General features: G+C 44.9%; 1 protein-coding gene across 1 annotated transcript in view; it reads left to right on the top strand.

The window, feature by feature from the left end:
• Window positions 1-20,524, top strand: part of Gpd1l (glycerol-3-phosphate dehydrogenase 1 like) — a 58,889-nt gene that overhangs the window by 17,465 nt on the left and 20,900 nt on the right. Inside the window, exons 2-4 of the mRNA XM_048348613.1 lie at window positions 2,026-2,203; window positions 17,396-17,536; window positions 19,679-19,817. Coding sequence (XP_048204570.1) covers window positions 2,026-2,203; window positions 17,396-17,536; window positions 19,679-19,817 — 458 coding nt within the window. The remainder of the gene's footprint in view (window positions 1-2,025; window positions 2,204-17,395; window positions 17,537-19,678; window positions 19,818-20,524) is intronic.

The raw sequence follows: 20,524 nt of genomic DNA, 5'->3' as shown, positions 1-20,524 counted from the left end.
TTCATGGCTCTAGGCCGCCTGGATTTGGTGCTCAGGAGCTGGGTCCTGTTTGTTCCCTTTGCTCTTTTTAGGAATTGTTAGAAACATCTTGGGATATTGGGGTGTCATAGGACTAAAGACACCAACTTGAAAGGAACTGGGCAAGGCAAAGTTTGCTGTGGCAGAAAGGCCTGTGAGTGTGAAGAAGTTGAGTGAGCAAGTGTGTTGCGCTGGCTATCTGCTTGGGTTCTATCCCAACACAGTACTGCCTCCTGTTTGGATTGGTCAAAACTTAGGCTGTATAGTTGGCTAGTTTGAGAGAATATTGCTTAATAAAATTTATCAGGAACAGGACACAACTGGTAACATGATGTCTTAATTAAAATACAATCAACTGGGACCTACCTAGCTGGCCAAAGCAGGAACTGGTCAGAAAAACAGTTCTTAGCTGGTCCTTTACCTCTTAAGCCATGCCTCTAGCCTCAAGAAAAACAATTCTTTTAACAGAATGTGGCTTAGCTAAAATAGCTTCTTATAGGTTGGTAACTACCCTTAAAATGACAGTGCTTTTGTCAAGCAACCAGTGTGACAGAATAGCTTCTAATACCTACAGAATCTACTGGGGTTCTTTTTTGTTGTTGTTGTTATCTTTAAGTAGCTGTATAAGGGAGTTTCATTTCAGTGTGTCAGTTTATAAGTACAATGCATCTTGATCAATGTCATTCTGTTTCTCCTAACCCTACCCCCCACAAGTTACCTGATTCAATTATCACATATGCACACTGAATATAATGACTGTATTTGCCCACTCTTCCTCACTCCATTTGTCTCTTCCCTCTTTCTTCCCTTCTCCTTATCTCCCCATCTAGGACAAAAACATTTTTCAGCTACCTTTTATTTATTTTGTTGACCTGTACATTAGTTGTTCAATAGAGTTATACCGTTGGATCTTTCTCTGAGTATCCCATACTTTGGTCAGTTTGTTCATGCATTTGACCAGGTGTATGTTTTCCTATATTTACAGTTTAGATCTAACTTCCACATATGATAAAAAAAAATATGCACTGTGTGTTTCTCTGAGCCTGATTTACTTAACATATTTTTTTTTAGGTCTATCTATTTCTCTGTAAGTGACATTATGTACTTTCTTTTTTTCTTTTTTTATAGTGGGGCTTGAACTTGGGCTGAGCCCTATCACTGAGCTCTTCACCTCAAGGTTAGCACTCTACCACTTGAGCCACATCGCCACTTCCAGTTTTCTGTGGCTAATTGGAGATAGGAGTCTCATAGACTTTCCTGCCTGGGCTGGCTTTGAACCACGTTCCTCAGATCTCAGCCTACTGAGTAGCAGTAGCTAGGATTATAGGCGTGAGCCACCGGCAGCTGACATAATGTACTTTTTGATGCATGAGTATAATTCAAGTGCATGCGTGTGTGCGTGTGTGTGTTTGTTTCTTGATCCACTCATCTACTATCCGGGATCTGGGCTGTTTCCAAAATGGTGAGTAATGAACAATGAACATGGGTGTGCAAGTGCAGTCTTTATTGTATGTATTGTCTGTATTGTGTGTATTGTATTTTTAGTCTTTTGGATAAATGTCCAGCATCCCTGTAGTTCTTCTCTTTCCAGTTGGGATTCCACCTTGGGCCAGTTGATCTGAACACAGTTTGTTTTCCAGTGGGTACATGTTCATCTTCTTGGTAGATTTGAACTGTAGCGTGGTGTCCTTGGGAAACTTCAGAAGCCCTCTAGGTCAGGCTTTTGAATTAGGTGGATTTCTTTTTTTCCTGTCCCAAGTTAACTTTGACCTTTATTTGTTTCAAGAAGCATAGGTTTTCATATTTGTGCAAAGTTCCTGGGCTTTCCAGTGAGAGCAAGGAAGTTTTGTGTGGCTTAAGATGAATTCATGTCTTATTTTGAGCAAGCTCAGTCCTTGAATCAGAATGAAAGCACATGTCTTGAATTTAAATTGAATGCATTTAACTTAATTTAAATAAAATTCCTCTGCCCAAGTGAGTTATTTTTTCCCCTTGCTTCTTTTGTAGGGGTTCAGCTGTTGCAAAGATAATTGGTAATAATGTTCAGAAGCTGCAGAAGTTTGCTTCCACGGTGAAGATGTGGGTCTTCGAAGAAACAGTCAATGGGAGAAAACTGACTGACATCATAAATAATGACCATGAAAATGTTAAATATCTCCCTGGACACAAGCTGCCAGAAAATGTGGTGAGACTCTAGGGAGAAAGTGCATTTGGTTCACAGGTCTTGCTTGGCTGATGAAGCTGGGCAACCGACTTCCCTGTTCCCCATTGGCTCTGATTTTCCTGACTGTGACAGTGGGCTTTGTGTTACTCTTAGGGCTGCTGTAAACAGAGTGCCTTGGGTGGGATGAGTTAACAGAAATTTATTTCTGTGACACTTCTGAACAGGTGACATCGGTGAGGCTTCCTCATGGCTGTGTCCTCTTACATCCTCCTTGGAGCCTGCGTCATAACCCTCGCTGTGGGGACAGAGTCATAGTGGATCACATGTGTCGTACAGTGGTCATATTCCCTCACTGTTATCATTTTTAGTTCACTACCTGTTAACAAATGTAGCCACAGTCTCGGGCTGGGGCATGGATGTCAGCAAATGAGCTTTGGGGGACACAACATGTCGTCTGTAGAAGTAAGAATCTTTTCTGTCAAAGTGGTTGCACCACCATTTAAAGGGTAGCCTCCATCCTACAAGAGGTATTTTACTTAAGCCACATCCTGTTTGAAGAATTATTTTCTGGGCAGGCACCCATGACTCCCACCTGTAATTCTAGCTACTCATATAGGCTGAGATCTTAAGGATCATGGGTCAAAAGCCAGTTGGAGCAGAAAAGTCTGTTAGACTTGTACTTCCAGGCTCTCAGTTCAAGTCTCAGGACTGAGCCACACACACACACACACACACACACACACACACACACACACACACACACGATATCTAGAGGCTGGAGGTATGACTCAAGTGATAGAGTGGTAGAGCTACACACACACACACACACACATGCACGCACGCATGCACGCACACATACATACATCTCTAGAAGCTGAAGGTGTGGCTCAAGTGGTAGAGTGGTCCAGCCTCAGCAGAGTAACAATTGTTTTTCTGACAGTTGAGCCAGGGGTTATGGTTTGGGTTGATTGCCTGGATAAACTTACAACTCCTTTAAAACTAGACAATCACACAAGATTGTGGACCTAAGTTGTAATCAGCCAGAACAAAGTTCAGTGACGCATTAGGGGTAAAACCTGGGCAGCTCTTGTGTACTTGGCTTTTTGTCAGTAGCATGCCTTTTTGCTTTTGTAGAAGTAATTTTTGCTAAGTTTCTTTTGAGATGCTGTCCTATTCCTATGTGTCACTTCTGCATCCCAAGATATTTCCAACAAATCACAGCAGGACTCCTTTGTTGTTGGTGGTGTTGGTTTGTTTTGTTGCCAGTACTAGGGCTGAAACTCAGGGCCTTGTGCCCTCCCCTTAGCTTTGTTGCTCAAGGCTGATGCTCTGCCACTGGAGCTATAACCTAGTTTCAGATTTTCACTAAACTGGAGATAAGAGCCTCTCAGACTTTTCTGCCCAGGCTGGCTTCAAACTTCAGTCCTTAGCCCTAAGCTTCCTGAGTAGCTAGGATTACAGGTGTGAACCACTAGCACCCACCCACCAAGAAGGTTTTTCTGTACATTGCCTTGACAATAAAATTACATTAAAAAGAAAAAAAAGAAGGTTCTTCTTTGGCATTTAGAGGGCATTGAGCTGGAGCTAGTGATGCCATCCCTGCTGTGTTCCCTGAGGTCCGGCTCAGTGTGCCTGTATCTGATCAGCTGTTCAGGCCAGCTCTTGTCCTGTTTGTCATTAAAGTCAAGGTCAAGGCCTAAATTACAGAGGGAAATAGAAAAACACAGGAGAACTGTAGGACTGACAGTTGAAAATGCAAGCTTGCTAGGTGGAGGAGAGAAAAATGTTTGTTGCCTGGCCTGGTTCCATTGATTTGGAGGGAAAGAAGGAAGTGGGCGGGCCATCCTGATGCTGGTGTGGGCGGAGTCTATACACTAGACTGCTGCCAGAGTCACCTAGGACAGGTTTCTGTAATTGTCTGTTTGGAAGCCACCTCTATCTGTGGCTTCCCGCTTCCTCTGGTTTACCTTTGCTGTGTGTTCACAGTTACCCTGCCTCATGAGCACTGCCTGTGAGGGCAGAGCATAATGCTGTGGCTGTGGATAGAAAGAAGAATAAGATGAGGGCTGCCTTCCTGTAGGCCTGTATGTATGGAAAGAAATAAATGCGGGTACCTTTGCAGATGCCAAGGCCTAGCTTATTAAAGTGGTTCTGTAGGTGCATGTGTGTGTGTATGTATGTGTGTGTATGCATGCTCACTCTTGCACGTGCTGGAGCTTGAAGTCAGGGCCTGTGCACTGTCCCTGAGCTTTTTTGCTTAAAGCCAGTGCTCTACCATTTGAGCCACACCTCCATGTCCAGCTTTTTGGTGGTTAATTAGAAATAAGAGTCTCACAGCATTTTTTGGCCCAGGCTCTTCTTGAATCTTGATCCTCAGTTGTTGGCTTCTTTGAGTAGCTAGGATGGCAAGCATGAGTTATTAGCATGTAGCTTATGGAAGATTTGTTTTGGGTTCCCTGCCCTCACTCTGCAACCCCATGCTGGAGATTGAGGATTTTGTGCATTCTAGGCAGAGGTTGACCCACTGTCTCAGCCTTTTTTTTTTTTTGCCAGGCCTGGGGCTTGGACTCGGGGCCTAAGCACTGTCCCTGGCATCTTTTTTTTTTTTTTTTTTTTTTGCTCAAGGCTAGCACTCTACCTCTTGAGCCACAGTGCCATTTCTGGCTTTTTTTTTTTTTTTCTATACATGTGGTACTGAGGAATCGAACCCAGGGCTTAATGTATGCGAGGCAAGCACTCTACCACTAGGCCATATTCCCAGCTCTGTCTCAGCCTTTTGAATTTAGTTTTTAATTATACAGTGTTCATCAGCACCAAGTCCAGCTAAGTAGTATTGTCTCACTTAATTTCAACAATCCTTGTAGGTGAAAACTAGTAGTAGTTTTCCTACTGTGCTGATGGTTTTGTTTGTAGAAGGGAAGGAAAACCAAGAGCAGTGAGGGGAATGGACTGGCTCAAGGTCACATGCTCAGAGCTGACCTTGGGATTGGACCCTGCTGGGTTCATTGCTGAGCCTGCAGAACCTGTTGCTTCATAGGTGGTGATTCTCTTCTCTATGTCTTCCAGGGATGATGAGCCAACGTTTCCTTCCCCAAGGTTATTTAGTGGGGAAGGAGATGGTGATGATGGTGAAGGTGAAAGGATGCTCAGATACTGAAAGGGAAAATTGAGAGGCAGACACAGGGCTTCTAGAAGCACCTCTAATCCTTGACATTGTGCTTAGAATAAAAAGTTCTTTCTAGCTTCAGAACTGTTCCTTTTTTGTTAGTTTTTTGATATAGGGTCTTATTATACAGTCTAGTCTTGGAATCTTCCTCTGTCTTCTGAGTGCTGTTATTACAGGTGTGTAAGTACCACCATGCTTGGTTTGCTCCTGTCCTTGTTTATTTAGTGCCAATACTAAGGCTTGAATTTAAGGCCCAGGGGCTGACCCTTAGCTCTTTTTTTTTTTTTAGCAGAATTTAAAAAAATTTATTAATTAAATTTTGTTGAAAAGGTGTTGTGCAAAAGGGGTACAGTTACATAATAGGGCAGTAAGTACATTTCTTGTGATATCTTCTTTTAAATTTTAATTTATTAATTGAACACAAATTTTTTTGACAAGGTGTTGTGCAAAAAGGGTACAGTTACATAGTAGGGCAGTGTGTATATTTCTTGGGATATCTTACGCCCTGTTTTTCTTTCCCTTCTCTAGGTCAGGTAGACATAAATACAATATACAATGTATCAAGAACATATACAGTAGCCACGTGGCAGCGCCCAAGAAAATTCGCCTAGGGCTTTAAATGCAATGTCGATATTAGACAATATGTCGACAGTAGTCTTATATGAACGTACATACATAGATTTTGAGCTATTGTATTCCACTGAGAGGTCAATTTTTGACCTTTATGTGTTGAGTAATTGTTTGGTTTTTAGTTACATACTGTTGGGTCGCTGCCCCAATCCTGTGGGAAATACTATTTGACAAGCAGTTTTTGGTTTCACAGACTTGGTCTCTTACTGTCTCTCCGTCTCCCTTTGTTAACAGTCATATATCAGGGAGATCATGCCCCTTTGTTTTCTGTGTTCTAGGCTTGTCTCGCTCAACATTATTTGTTCGAGTTCTGACCATTTCCCTGCGAATACCAATATTTCGCCATTCCTAACCGCAATGTAGTATTCCATTGTGAATAGGTACCATATTTTTTGGATCCATTCATCTGTGGAGGGGCATCTGGGTTGTTTCCATATTTTGGCTATTGTGAATTGTGCCGCGATAAACATGGAACTACAAATGTCTTTTTGATAACTTGGGACCTGCTGTTCAGGATAGATGCCTAGGAGTGGTATGGCTGGGTCATAGGGTAGGTCTATATTGAGCTTTTTGAGAAACCTCCATACTGTTCTCCAAAGTGGTTGTAATAATTTGCACTCCCACCAACAATGGAGAAGGGTTCCTCTTTCCCCGCACCCCCTCCAGCATTTGTTGTTGCCTGAGTTCAGAATATAGGCCATTCTAACTGGAGTGAGGTGGCATCTCAGGGTTGTTTTTATTTGCATTTCCTTTACTACCAGGATGTTGAATATTTCCTCATATGTTTCTTTGCCATTTTTATTTCTTCTCTGGTGAAGTCTCTCTTTAGCTCTTTTGCCCATTTCCTAATTGGTTTAATGGGCTTGGAGAGGCTTAGTTTGTTGAGTTCTCTGTAGATGACAGATATTAGGCCTTTGTCTGTTGCTGTGCTGGTAAAGATCCTTTCCCATATGGTTGGCTGTCTTTCTGTTTTGGTGGCTATGTCCTTAGCTGTATAGAAACTTTTTAATTTGTAGTAATCCCATTTGTCGAGTCCCTCCTATATTCAGGAAGTTCCTTCCTGTGCCTATAAGTTCTAGCGTCTTTCCTACTCTGTCCTTCAGTAGTTTCAAGGATTCAGATCTGATGTTGAGGTCCTTGATCCATTTTGAGTTGATCTTGATGCATGGTGATAGGCTAGGGTCTACTTTGAGTTGTCTGCATATGGCTGCCCAGTTCTCCCAGCACCAGTAGTTAAAGAGGCTATGTTTATTCCATTGTATGTCTTTAGCTCCTTTGTCGAATATCAGCTGACTGTAAGAGGGCGGTTTTATTTCTGTATCTCCAATTCTAATCCATTGGTCTTGCGATCTGTTTTTATACCAATACCAGGCTGTTTTTGTTATGATGGCCCTGTAGTAGAGCTTGAAGTCTGGTATTGTGATACCTCCTGCACTGCTTTTTTTGCCTAGAATTGCTTTGGCTATTCTAGGTCTTTTGCTGTTCCATATGAATTTATGGATTGGTTTCTCTATTTCAGTGAAGAATGTGGCTGGGATTTTGATAGGTATTGCATTGAATTTGTATAACAATTTGGGCAATATGGCCATTTTCACTATATTGATTCTTCTGCCTACCCATGAGCATGGGAGGTCTTTCCATCTCCTTGTGTCTTCTTTGATTTCCCTTATTAGATTTTTATAGTTTTCATTAAATAGGTCCGTCACGTCCTTGGTTAAGTTGATCCCTAGGTACTTTATTCTTTTTTTGGCTACTGTAAATGGAATTGTTTCCATAATTTCCTTTTCTGTTTGAACATTGTTGGTGTACAGAAAAGCTGCTGACTTTTGTGGATTGATTTTGTATCCTGCTACTTTGCCAAAATGGTTTATTAGGTGTAGGAGTTTGGGTACTGAGTTTTTTGGGTTCTTCAGATATAAGATCATGTCATCTGCGAATAGGGATAATTTGATTTCTTCCTTGCCTATGTGGATCCCTTTGATGTCCTCCTCTTGCCTTATTGCTATGGCTAGGGATTCCAGCACTATGTTGAAAAGAAGTGGGAAGAGTGGGCATCCTTGTCTTGTTCCTGAATTTAGGGGGAATGATTTAAGTTTCTTTCCATTTAATATGATATTAGCAGTTGGTCTGTTGTATATGGCTTTTATTGTTTTAAGGAATGTTCCATCTATTCCTGTTCTCTCCAAAACTTTTAATAAGTATGGATGTTGTATTTTGTGAAAGGCTTTTTGGGCATCGACTGAGATAACAATGTGATTCTTGATTTTAGTTCTGTTTATGTGTTGAATTACGTTGATTGATTTACGGATGTTGAACCATCCTTGTGACTGAGATGAAGCCTACTTGGTCATGATGTATGATTTTCTTGATCAGTTTCTGGATCCTGTTAGCTACTATTTTATTGAGGAGCTTTGCGTCTGTGTTCATTAGTGATATTGGTCTGTAGTTCTCTTTTTTTGTTGGGTCTTTGCCTGGTTTGGGAATGAGTATGATATTAGCTTCACAGAAAGAGTTTGGGATTTCTCCCTCTGTTTCTATTTCGCGGAAGAGTTTGAGGAGTATTGGTATTAGCTCCTCACTAAAGGTTTTGTAGAATTCGTTGGTGAATCCATCTGGGCCTGGGCTTTTCTTTGTTGGGAGGTTCTTGATTACCTCCTGTATCTCACTGTAAGTTATTGGTTTATTTAGTTGATTTATTTCTTCTTGGTTCAGTTTGGGTAGTTTGTACTTCTCTAAGAATTGATCCATTTCTGTAAAATTATTGTTTTTTAGTGAGTAGAGGTTCTGGAAATAGCTCCTTATGATTGTTTGAATATCGTGTGTACTTGTAATTTTTCCGGTGGAGTCCCTGATTTTACGTATATGAGTCTCTTCTCTTCTTTTTTTGTAAGTCTTGCGAGGGGTCTGTCAATTTTATTTATTTTCTCAAAGAACCAGCTTTTAGGGGCTGGGGATATAGCCTAGTGGCAAGAGTGCTTGCCTCGTATACATGAAGCCCTGGGTTTGATTCCCCAGCACCACATATACAGAAAATGGCCAGAAGTGGCGCTGTGACTCAAGTGGCAGAGTGCTAGCCTTGAGTAAAAAGAAGCCAGGGACAGTGCTCAGGCCCTGAGTCCAAGGCCCAGGACTGGCAAAAAAAAAAAAAAAAAGAACCAGCTTTTAGTCTTATTTGTTGAATGGTCTTTCTATTTTCAATCAGATTTATCTCTTCTTTAATCTTTGTGATCTCTCTCCTCCTAGTCGATTTAGATTCGGTTGTTTCTTGTTTCTCCAGTTGTTTTAGTTTCATCGTGAGGTTATTCACCTGCTCTGCTTCCATTCTTTTAATATGAGTGCTGAGGGCAATGATCTTGCCCCTCAGTACTGCCTTAGCTGTGTCCCATAGGTTTCTTTGTGATGTATTTTCGTTGTCATTGTGGCTTATGAATTCGTTGATTTCATCTTTAATTTGGTCTGTGGCCCAAATGTTGGATGACAGTATGGGGTTTAGCCTCCAAGAATGTGTATAGCCTCTGTGGTAACCGTTGTTATTGAGGGTTACCTTTATTCCACTGTGATCAGATATAATACATGGGATGATGTCAATACTTTCGTATTTGCTGAGGTTCTTTGTTTAGGCTATGACATGGTCTATTTTGGAGTATGATCCATGGGCTGCTGAGAAGAAGGTGTATTGGGTCTCTGTAGGGTGGAAGATTCTGTATAGACCTGTCAGATCCATTTGGGATATGGTGTTACTTAGGTCCTCAGCTCCCTTGCTGATCCTCTGGGTGTTGGATCTGTCTCTTGGAGAGAGTGGAGTATTAAAGTCACGCACTATAATTGTGTTTGCGTCTATGTTGTTCTGTAATTCTGTGAGAATTTGTTTGACATATGTAGGGCCTCTTTTGTTTGGTGAGTATACTTTTATCACCGTGATGTCTTGAATCTGGATTTTTCCTTGTATTTATATGTAGTGTCCTTCTTTGTTTTTTTGAGTTGATTTTAATGAAAAGTCCAGCTTGTCTGAGAACAGGATGGCTACACCTGCCATTTGGGTAGGTGCGTTTTCTTGGAAGATCTTGCTCCATCCTTTCATTCGGAGCCTGTTTTTGTCCCTTGCTGTGAGGTGTGTCTCTTGTAGCCAACAGATGTCAACGTTTTGTTTGCGGATCCATTCTGCCAGTCTGCTCTTGTTTATTGGAGAGTTTAAACCATTTATATTCAAAGAGATCAAGGATAAGAGTTTTTTTTTTCTTCCATTTTCTTGTTGGGCTGTTTTTCCTCTTTTTTTTTTTTCCTTTTCTTTAGTGAGCTGTTCTTTCTATTGGGCTTTGGCTATTGTAGTTTCTTTCTGTTTCTGTCTGTGTCTCTTGTACGATCTCTGTTAGGTGGGTTTCCCCTCTTAGAATTCGCTGTCGGGCTGGTTTTTTATTCAAATACTCCTTTAGATTCTCTTTGGTATGGAAAGATCTGGTTTTCCCTTCGAATGTGAACTCCAATTTCGCTGGATATTTGATCCGAGGTTGCATATTGTTAGCCTCTGTAGTACTTGGATGGTGTTCTTCCACTCACTTTGCTCTTGGTAGGTTTGCGTGGAGAGGTCTGCTGTTATTCGAATCCTCTTCCCATTGTAGAAAATTTCTTTCTTCACTTTGGCTGAATTCAGAATTTGCTCTATATTCTTGAGATCTGATGTCTTGAATATTATGTGCCTTGGGGTGGCTTTTCTGGGGTATGGCCTGCCAGGTGTCCTATAGGCTTCGGTTACCTGGATGGGGTCCCCTGTGAGATTGGGGAAGTTTTCTGCAATAACTTTATTGAAAATATGATGAAGCCCTCTGCTCTGGTATTCAGCTCCTTCTTCTATTCCAATTATGCGCAGATTATATCTCTTGTCTTTGTCCATTAGTTCCTGGATTAGTCTGCCCTGAAGCTTCACCGTTTCTTGGAGTGTGGTAATTTTCTGGTTGTTGTCAGCTGCTTCATCGTCCAAGCGGGAGATTCTGGATTCCATATGGTCGATTCTTTGTGTTGTGGATTCAATTGCTGAGTTTATGGATGTCAGAGAGCTATTTATGGTTGTCAGATCAGCTCTGATCGTGGAAATTTCTTCCTTTAAATAGTTGTATTTTAAATCTATTTTTTCATGCATTTCACGTCTCAGGATGTTACGGTCTTCTTTAAAGGAGGCTTGCGTTGTATCCATTTTTGCTTCCATTTCTTTCTTGGCTTCCTGGATGTCCTTCAAGACTTCCCCTCTAAACTCCTGGAATTGTTTTTTTATTTCGATTCTGACGATTTCCCTTATTTCTGTTAATATGGCCTCATTTTCTTTTTTATTCTCCATCTCCTCTTCAGTCGTGCTGCTTTTTGGAGCTGGCGAGTTGGCTTGCTCTTTGAACTGTGTTATATTTCTTTGTGATTTGCGCATCTGGGGATCTGTGGGTGGCTTCTCTGGTTTGGTTTTGTGTTGTTTCCCGCTGGTCCGCCGGTGGGAGCCTTGTGTCCTGGTGTCCTGGCTCTGGGTTTGGGTTTGGGTTTGAACCTTGCTTCCCAATGGGTGAGCGTGTCCTTCTCGGTTGTTGCTGAGGTGGTCACTCTTCCTGCTCTTGGGCCGGTAGTTTCTGTGTCTTTCTCTGCGGGACAGTGTCCTGGCGCTGTGGTGTGCTGACGCTAGCGTGCCCCTGTTGGGGGTTTGCTGGTCGCTGATTCAGCATGGTATGGAGGCTTATCTCTTCTTTGGTTCTTTTTTCCACTCTGTATCTTGGTCAGAGGAGTTCACCTCTCAGGCAGTTGGCCTTCCTGTGTAGACTGCTCTGTGGCCGGTGTTGTTGAGGGGCGGCCTACCCACTTGTGCAGATTGCGCCAAACTGAGTGGGCACGGGCCGATGGACAGCTCTGCCCTCCTGTGTAGGTGCGCCTACCAGAGCGGGCGCTGCTGCTGTGGCCCTGTCCACCTGAGCGGGGTACGCCTACCTGAGCGAGCCCCGGGTTGTTGGGTTGTGTTTGTGCCCTCCCGCGAGTCCACTGTGGGGGGCGGTATGTGTGGGGCCCAGTGGGATCGACTGTACTTGCGCGGGTTAGCGCTCTCAGACTGCGCCTCTGCTGCGAGGGGGGTGCGTGATCAGGTCCAGGTCTCCCTGCTGTGCTGATATTGCCCCCCAGCGCCTGTGATTTTAGTTGTCAAAGTCCGCGAGGTCCAGGCGCCTCGGGTGGGGCTTGCACTGCCGGCTGTCCCCCGACCCCTGATGGGAAGGGGGCAGGGCCGGTTCCGCCAGTTCAGGATCTTGGGCGGCTTTGGGGCTGCTCCGCCCTTCCCCTGCTAAACTCCTGTGACTTCCCAGCACCTGATGGGAGCTTCCCGCGTGATTTGGGGGTTCTTTGTTCCCTCGGGGTGGGGAGGGGGAGGGAGGGAGATCTAGCTTCTTTGTAGGGTTTGGAACTCTGATAGCTGATCTCCCGTTGGGGGAGGGGGTCATGGGGGACTCACTGGTCCTGGATTGTGTGTGTGTCCCGCACTGCCGTTGCTCCTTTCTGTGTGGCGAAAGGTCGTGGTGGCCTCCCTGGCTCTCTCCTGCACCGCTGGGTTCCCCAGCCACTTTTGTACGTTCGTTCCCGGTGTGGTCCTGAACTTCCCGTCGCCGCTGTGGCTGCCTGTCTTGGTCCGCATTCTCCCTAGTGTCCGTGGAGTCCCACTGTCTGGACTCTGCACCCCCGGCAGTTGTTCTGCCGATCACCGGGTCCCCTTTCCCAGCCTGGCCCTATTCGGGCCAGGGTCGGCTGATGGGGGGAGGGTGCCCCGTAGATTCTCCGGCTCCGTGTAGGTTTTCGGCTCTTCTTTTTTATTCCTTTTTGTTTTCCTGCGTTTCTCCACTGCTTCTGGCTGCTGGTTTTGCTGGATTCTTGATGGGGTGTTGGGTGCTGGAGTTCCCAGCTCGCTATTCATTTGGAGTGAGTCGGGGTACCTCTCTATTGTGGCGGTGCCATCTTCCTCCCCGACCCTTAGCTCTTTTGCTCAAGGCTGGTACTATACTACTTGAGCCACAGTTCTACTGCGTTTGTTTTTTTTTTTTTGCTTTTTTTTTTTTTGGTGGTTATCTGGAGATAAAGGTCTCACGGACTTTGCTTCCCCAGGCTGTCTCTGATCCATGATGTGTAGATCTCAGCCTCCTGAGTAGCTAGGATTGCAGGCAAGAGCCACTGACACTCAGCTTGCTCTTGTTCTTTTGTAAGCCACATGCCTCCTTGCCTTGTTCCCCCTCCCTCCTCCTCTTCGTTGTGCTGATTCCTGATGAGCAAACTGCTTGCCTACCTCCACCTGTCCCAGACCCTCTGCTCCAACTTTCAGGTGTCCTCAGTAACTAACCACAGTTCCTACCCTTAGTACTCATTGAATGTTGGGGAACATAACTCTGCCAAGTGGTTCTAAGAAGCTAGAGCCTGAGTGGTGAGCAAGGAGAGTAGAGGGAGGAATCAACACTGGAGAGTCATGGGCATCCCAGAGCCCTATAGATGCCCAAAGCCTTGGAAGTGCATGAAGATGGACATAGAAATATAGTTACAGGGACTAGGAATGTGGCTTAGTGGTGACTAGGAATGTGGCTTAGTGGTAGAGTGCTTGCCTAGCATGCATGAAACCCTGGGTTTGATCCTTTAGTACCATATAAATAGGAACATAAACAAAAAGAGCTGGAAGTAGTGCTGTGGCTCAAGTGGTAGAATGCTAGCCTTCGGGGCTAAGCTTCAGGGCAGTGCCCAGACTGGTACTCCAGATTCATGTATGTGGTGGTATGTCAATTAATGCCTTAGTAGTTTTTATGGATCAACACTGTCCTGTTATGCATCTCTTAGCCCATTTTATATTTTCATCACCCAATACTGGAGGCCAGGTGATTTTTTTTTTTTCTGCCAGTGCTGGGGCTTGAACTCAGGGCCGGAGTACTGTCCCTCAAGGCTAGCACTCTACCACTTGAGCCACAGTGCCACTTCCAGCTTTTTATTTTTATGTGGTACTGAGGAATCAAACCCAGGGCTTCATGCATGCTAGGCAAGCACTCTACCACTAAGCCACATTCCAACCCCTTTAAACACTTTCATCACCCCCCAAAAGAAACTTGAGACCCTTAAGTACTTACCCCTGAATTTTCCCTGTGTAATCACTAATCTACTTTCTATCTCTCTGGAGATTTATATGCGTGTGTGTGTGTGTGTGTGTTAAAACCTTGGGCCTCACACAAGCTAAGCAAGTGCTGTACCAGTGAGTTATACCCCAGCATAATTTGCTTATTCTTGACATTCCTTATGCATGACATCATATAATATGTAGTTGTCTACAACTGGCTTTTTCCAGGTTCGTGTATGTGTTGGTATGTCAATTAATGCCTTATTAGTTTTCATCACTCAACACTGTCCTGTTATGTATCTCTTAGCCCATTTTATATTTTCATCATCCAATACTGGAGGCCAGGCTTTTTTTTGTTTTTTTTTGCTGGTCCTAGGGCTTGAACTCAGGCTCTGGGCTCTGTCCCTGAGCCTCTCTGTGCCAAGGCTAGCACTCTACCACTTGAGCCATAGTGCCAATTCCATCATTTTCTGTTTATGTGGTACTGAGAAATCCAACCCAGGGCTTCATGCAAGCTAGGCAAGCACTCTACCACTAAACCACATTCCCAGCCTGAGTTTGTCTTTTAATTTTGGCAGAAAGACTTGTGAGAACTAGAATGTCAGTTAAGAGGGAAGCCTCGGATTAATTCTTTCCTTTGGTAATTTTCACAAGAGGAATTATCCTCACTAGTATTTTTCAGAGTTCAAACCTCAGAGGATTACTTGGCTAACTAAACAGGGTTTCCTGTGTCCGGCCCATAGATTTGTGTTTCTCCCAGGCTCTCAGGCGATGGCATGCTATTGGTCTAGGGCTGCATTGGAACAGCGCTGGTGTTCTTGCAGTGGACATGACTATGCTCGTGGGGAGCCCAGAAGATCTGGGCAGTTTTGCAGAAGTAACCCCCCACCGTGGTGGGTTTCCTGAGAATCATCACATAAGATGTTGAGCTTCAGTTTTCTGTGTGGGGAGGCAGGGATGTGAGTTTTATCTACCATCCTGCTAGAAAGTGAGGATAGGGAAACGGACTGGATTACACTGTTTTTGAGCCTTTGCTTTGTCCCAGGGACTGCTTTGCCATGTGCTTTCTTCACAATATTGTGTTGATCTGAATATGTATGCTCCAGACATGTAAAAAATACATCTGCCTTGCAAAGGCTCATTTTTATACATTGCCATTTGGCAGCCAGCAAAATGACATCTGCACATGCAGACCTGAGCTAGAAGTGTGTGTGTGTGTATGTGTGTGTGTGTGTGTGTGTGTGTGTGTGTGTGTGTGTGTGTGTGTGTGTGTATGATGGTGTTGGGCTTGAACTCAGGGTCAGGGAGTTGTTCTGAGATTTTTAGTTCAAGGCTACTACTCTGTCACTTGAGCTATATTCTGGCTTTTTGGTTGGTAATTGGAAATAGGAGTCTCAGACTTTCCTGTTGGGCTGACTTCAAACCGAGATCCTCAGATCTCAGCCTCTTCTAGCTAGGATGAGAGGTGTGAGCCACCAGTGTGCCGAGCTTCAGCAGATCTTGTTCTGAGAGATTCAAATAGCTTGTTTTGTTAGCTGGTGAGGCCTGGTTTTGATAGCGTATAGAAGGAATTATATTCTGTGAACACATTGTGTGCCATACCAATAGTCACCAAAAAGCTGGAAGTGGAGCTATGGCTTAAGTGGTGTAGTTAGTTCCGGTCTTTAGCAAAAAAGCCAAGCAAGAGCTAAAAAAAAACAAGGAAGAGAGAAGAGAGATTGTGCAGAGTGACCTGATGAGTATAAGAGTTAGGGTGTAAGTAGCAAGACCTGTTTGGTGTCCTCTACCCTCTTTGCAGCTCTCCTTTTGTCTGAAAAAGGGCAGGTACCCTTCCAGAATGAGGATTTCATGCTTTATTGTCAGACAAGGTAGGTAAGAGAATTTCCTTATGACCAATTCCTACAAAGGAAGGTGGGACAAAGAGCACTAGCTTTTTAAAGCTTTATGGTTATTGTACAGGCGATGTACCGAGGGACTACAGTTACGTAAGTCAGGTAATGCGTTCATTTCTTTTTGAATAGTGTCACCTCTTCCTTCATTTTCTCCCCGCTTTTCCTTCCTGACCCTCCTCCCCTACAAGTTGTATGGTTCTTGGCGAGCATATATGTAACAGCCCCTCTCAACTCCCACATTGCTGGTGCAGTGGAGCAGTGTCACCCCAAACCACATGGGCGTCTAGGACTGGGAGATTCATGGTTCTAGGTTAGCCAGGGAAGAAAAATCCAGGAGACTGGCTCCTTGGAAGGGAAGCTGGGCACAGTGGTGCACAACAGTGTTCCCCATGATGATGGGGAGCCTGTGGTTGGCTTGTGGCTCACAGTGCACTAGGACAGGAAGTGAGAGCTTACCATAAAAATAACCGATGAAAAACAGGCTAGATCTGGCTTAGCAATATTGAGCCTGACTAGCAAGTGTATGACCCTGAGTTCAAACCCGAGTGCTGTCAAGAAAAGAAGTCCATGTGAGGTTGGCTTCAGGTGCATTAGCCTAAGTTATGACCATGAAACTGTTTTGTTTTGTTTTGTTTCTGTTGCTTTTTATACTTGGCTTTATCCACATGGGAGCCACCCCACACATGTCTAAAATGGCTGCAGTAGCTCCAGGTTTCATGCCACCATCCCACACTGTTCAAGACCCATAGTCACTACTGAAGAGTAAAGAAGCATCTGTTTCCCACATGCCCTTGGAGATACCTCCTGGCTTCTGCTTGGCTCTGAGAGTTTGATATGCCTGTTGAATAAATCAAGGATTATGCCTGCTGTAAGGGAAAGACTATTTGTACTCCAATTTCATAAATTACCTGCAAACTGTAGTTTTTGTTTTTGGCCAGTCCTGTGGACTCAGCGCCTGAGCACTGTCCCTGGCTTGTTTTTGCTCAAGGCTAGCACTCTGCCACTTGAGCCACAGCGCCACTTCTGGCCATTTTCTGTATATGTGGTGCTGGGGAATCGAACCCAGGGCCTCATGTATATGAGGCAGGCACTCTTGCCACTAGGCCATATCCCCAGCCCCAAACTGTAGTTTTTAAAAGAAGCCTAGGAGCTGGGGGGAGGGGGGATGGGTGCGGTGCATCTCTGCAGCCTCAGCACTTAGGAGGCTGAAGCCGCTCTTGAGTTGGAGGCCAGCCAGGCTACATAGCAAAACCCGTCTCAAAAAACAAAACAAAACAAGAACCAACAACAAGCCCAGCAAATCAGGACTCCTCGTGCAGATCAGGGAGTGGTGCAGGCAGCACATTATGGCTGGTCTCCCCCACTAAAGGGTAAGGGACAGGAGCTATTCCACATTTATGGATGTTGTCTGACTGCAGGTTGCCATCCCAAACCTCAGTGAGGCCGTGCAGGATGCTGATCTGCTGGTGTTCGTCATCCCTCACCAGTTCATCCACAGGATCTGCGACGAGATCACAGGCAGGGTGCCCAAGAAGGCCCTGGGCATCACCCTCATCAAGGTAGGTGGTGTGCAGAGTGGGCAGGAAGTCTGTACCGGAGAGGGTGACTGACCCTCATCAGCTCCAGCTGTGGAGCTGGGGGATGGTGGAGGCAGATTTTTTGGCTTTGTTTGTATTTTAAAGGATGCCTTGCCTTGCCACTAGTAAAGTCCAATCCACCAGCCTGGTTCAGATCAGGTTTAGGAGCAGGGCAGCTTTCTGTCTCAGCAGGCCAGCCTGGTGGAGGAAGCAGCACAGGCCAGGAGAGGATGGCTCTGATGCAGCCCCCTCTGCCCAGCCTGTACTACGCATCCCAGGGCCTGCATCAGCTGGGCCACCACTCCTGGTCAGGCAGCTCCTACTCGTATGGGGAAGACAGACACTGAAATGGCCTTTCATTATTTAATTTTCAAAAATTATCTTTAGTGTACAAAGAGGTTTCAATGTAACAGCAGTTTATAATTACCATGTATCTTTTTCTCTTAGCTTTAAGTTGTAGGAAGGAGTTTCAACTCAGCTTGTCAGTCAGATGGAGTACCATGCACTCCATCAGTGTCGTCCCTTTCATCCTTCTTCTCCCTCTGCCCAAAGGCCACCAATCTCAAGTTACCTGGTTCCTTTTTTCACATCCAGATGCTGAGTATTACAACTGGACTCCCCCACCCTTCCCTTGTCTGACCTCCTTGCCCAACAAAACAAATCCTAGCTTCCTGGTGTCTGGTTAGTCTGGTTGTTCAGAGGAGATACACCACTGGAATCCTCCCCTGCACATATTATATTTAGTCAGCATATATATATATGTATATATATATGTGTGTGTGTGTGTGTGTGTATATATATATGCATATATATATGACCCTGTGTTTGTTTTCACACGCTTATAACTTAAATCCACCTTTCACACATGAGAGCATACCGTGTCCTTTGTCTCTCTGAGCCTAGCTTGACAGTGGGCTTTTGAAACAACCAGTCTTCATCCCTCCCCAGAGGCTGAGCACTTGACTGTGAAGAGCGAACCCTGGTGTCGTTCATTGTTTACTCCTCATAAGCAGGCTGCACACAGCTTTCTATTGCTAGGTAACCTTCATATGTTACATGATTCTGCGAATGAGCCCAGCACCTCCCCCACACTGTTGGGACAGGGCCCTGGAGGATGATAATAGCAAGTTCACTGTGCATGTGAAGGTGAACTGGAGCAACCCAGGTGCTGAACAGCACTAGAGTGGATAAATGATCATAGACTACTTTTAGTTTGGGAATACTATATAGCAGTGAACAAAAATGAACCGAACCAGAAGGCTCATGCAATCACATGGGCAACTTTCTAAAATAGTAATGGAGTACTAAATAGACCACTACAGATGAATGGTGTGGTTCTTAACTGTCTTTCAAAAATGGGCTTAATGACCTCATGTTTGTTTAGGGACAGCTACCCGTGAAAAGATGTGCACTGTTCAGGATGGTGGCTTGGCTGGGGGAGGGGCAGGAGGAAGGAGAAGGGGTATGGAAAAATATACTTCAGCATGTGGGTCATGTTCTGCTTTATTATATTTTTTGCAGTTAGTCATGTTCTTAATCCAAATAATGGATACATAAGTTTTAATTGTGGATGTGTGGATGTGTGTGTGTGTGTATGTTTATGCATGCATGTATGCACATGTGCCAGTGCTTGAACTCAGGGCCTGGGCACGTTCCCTCAGCTTCTTTGCTCAAGACTGACTCTCTACCATGTGAGCCACAGCTCCTCGAGCAGCGTTTCACTGTTTAACTGGAGATGCAAGTCTTCCTGACTTCTGCCTGGGCTGGTTTCAAACCTTAGTCCTCAGATCTCAGCATCCCAAATAGCTAGGGTTACAGGAAATGCCCTTTTAATCCTTATTCCTTCTTGTTTTAATCTTTAAAGGTTTTGATTGTAAAGGCGGTATACAGATGGTCACATTTGCATCGATCAGGTAGTGGGCGCCTTTCTTTTTGGACAGTGTCACCCCTCCGTCCTCTCCCAGCTTTCCCTCCCATCTCCACACACGCATGGTGTAGTTCATTCTCTTTATTTTCCTCTTGAAGCAGTTCGTGGCACTGTTTTCTCATGTAAAAAGTATTTTCTGGGGCGGTCTGACTGAGCAGCTGTCCTTGGCTCTTTGATTTTGTCTCCTCTCTCCCCAGGGCATCGATGAGGGCCCTGAGGGACTGAAGCTCATCTCAGACATCATCCGGGAGAAGATGGGCATCGACATCAGCGTGCTGATGGGCGCCAACATAGCCAGTGAGGTGGCTGCGGAGAAGTTCTGCGAGACCACGATCGGTGAGTCACCAGAAGACCCAGCTCCCCCTGCCGTCCCCTCCTCTTACGCCACTGTGGGGCTGGAGTGGACCCCAGGGCCTCGAGGTCTACCCCAGAGCTGCCCTAGCTTGGTCCTCATGCTTCCCACACGGTGCCCTCCTCCTTGCTTGATAGTTCACATGGACAAAGGGTGGGCAGGCATGTGCAGAGACATTCTATGCCTCTAAACGGTCCAGCAACCCTAGCGAATGGAGAGCTAGGGGACGACCTGACCCATCACAAGGGCCCATTGTGGTGGACACCAAACAGAAGGTTGTTTGTACCCGGAGCAGACAGTGCCTTAAGTGCTGGAAGCCCCTGGCCAAGAAATTCCATATCCTTCCTTCCTTCCTTTCTTCCTTCTTCCCTTCCTCCCTCCCTCCCTCCCTCCCCCTCCCTCCCTCTCTCCCTCCCTCCCTCCCTTCTTTCCTCCCTTCCCTATCCCTTTTCTTTTCTCCTCTCTTTATCCTTCCTTTCCAGTTCACTTTCCCTTTCCTTTTTCTTTTTTTCCCCTGTGTTGCTTAGAATGACCTTAAACACTCTATCCTCCAATTAGTTGGGACTACAGGCATGTGTCACTTCATCTAGCTAGTCTCCAGGTCCCATCCTCACTATTCTGATGAGAACTGAACAATAGGTGAGAAAAGTTCCCATTTTCTGGTGATTAAGAAATGCCTTTGCAAGGTCAC

Source organism: Perognathus longimembris, chromosome 6 (genome assembly GCF_023159225.1).
Source record: "Perognathus longimembris pacificus isolate PPM17 chromosome 6, ASM2315922v1, whole genome shotgun sequence".
NCBI classification, from domain to species: Eukaryota; Metazoa; Chordata; class Mammalia; order Rodentia; family Heteromyidae; genus Perognathus; species Perognathus longimembris.
The sequence above is the reverse complement of the archived record's forward strand: the minus strand, read 5'-3'. Positions and strand labels throughout refer to the sequence as shown.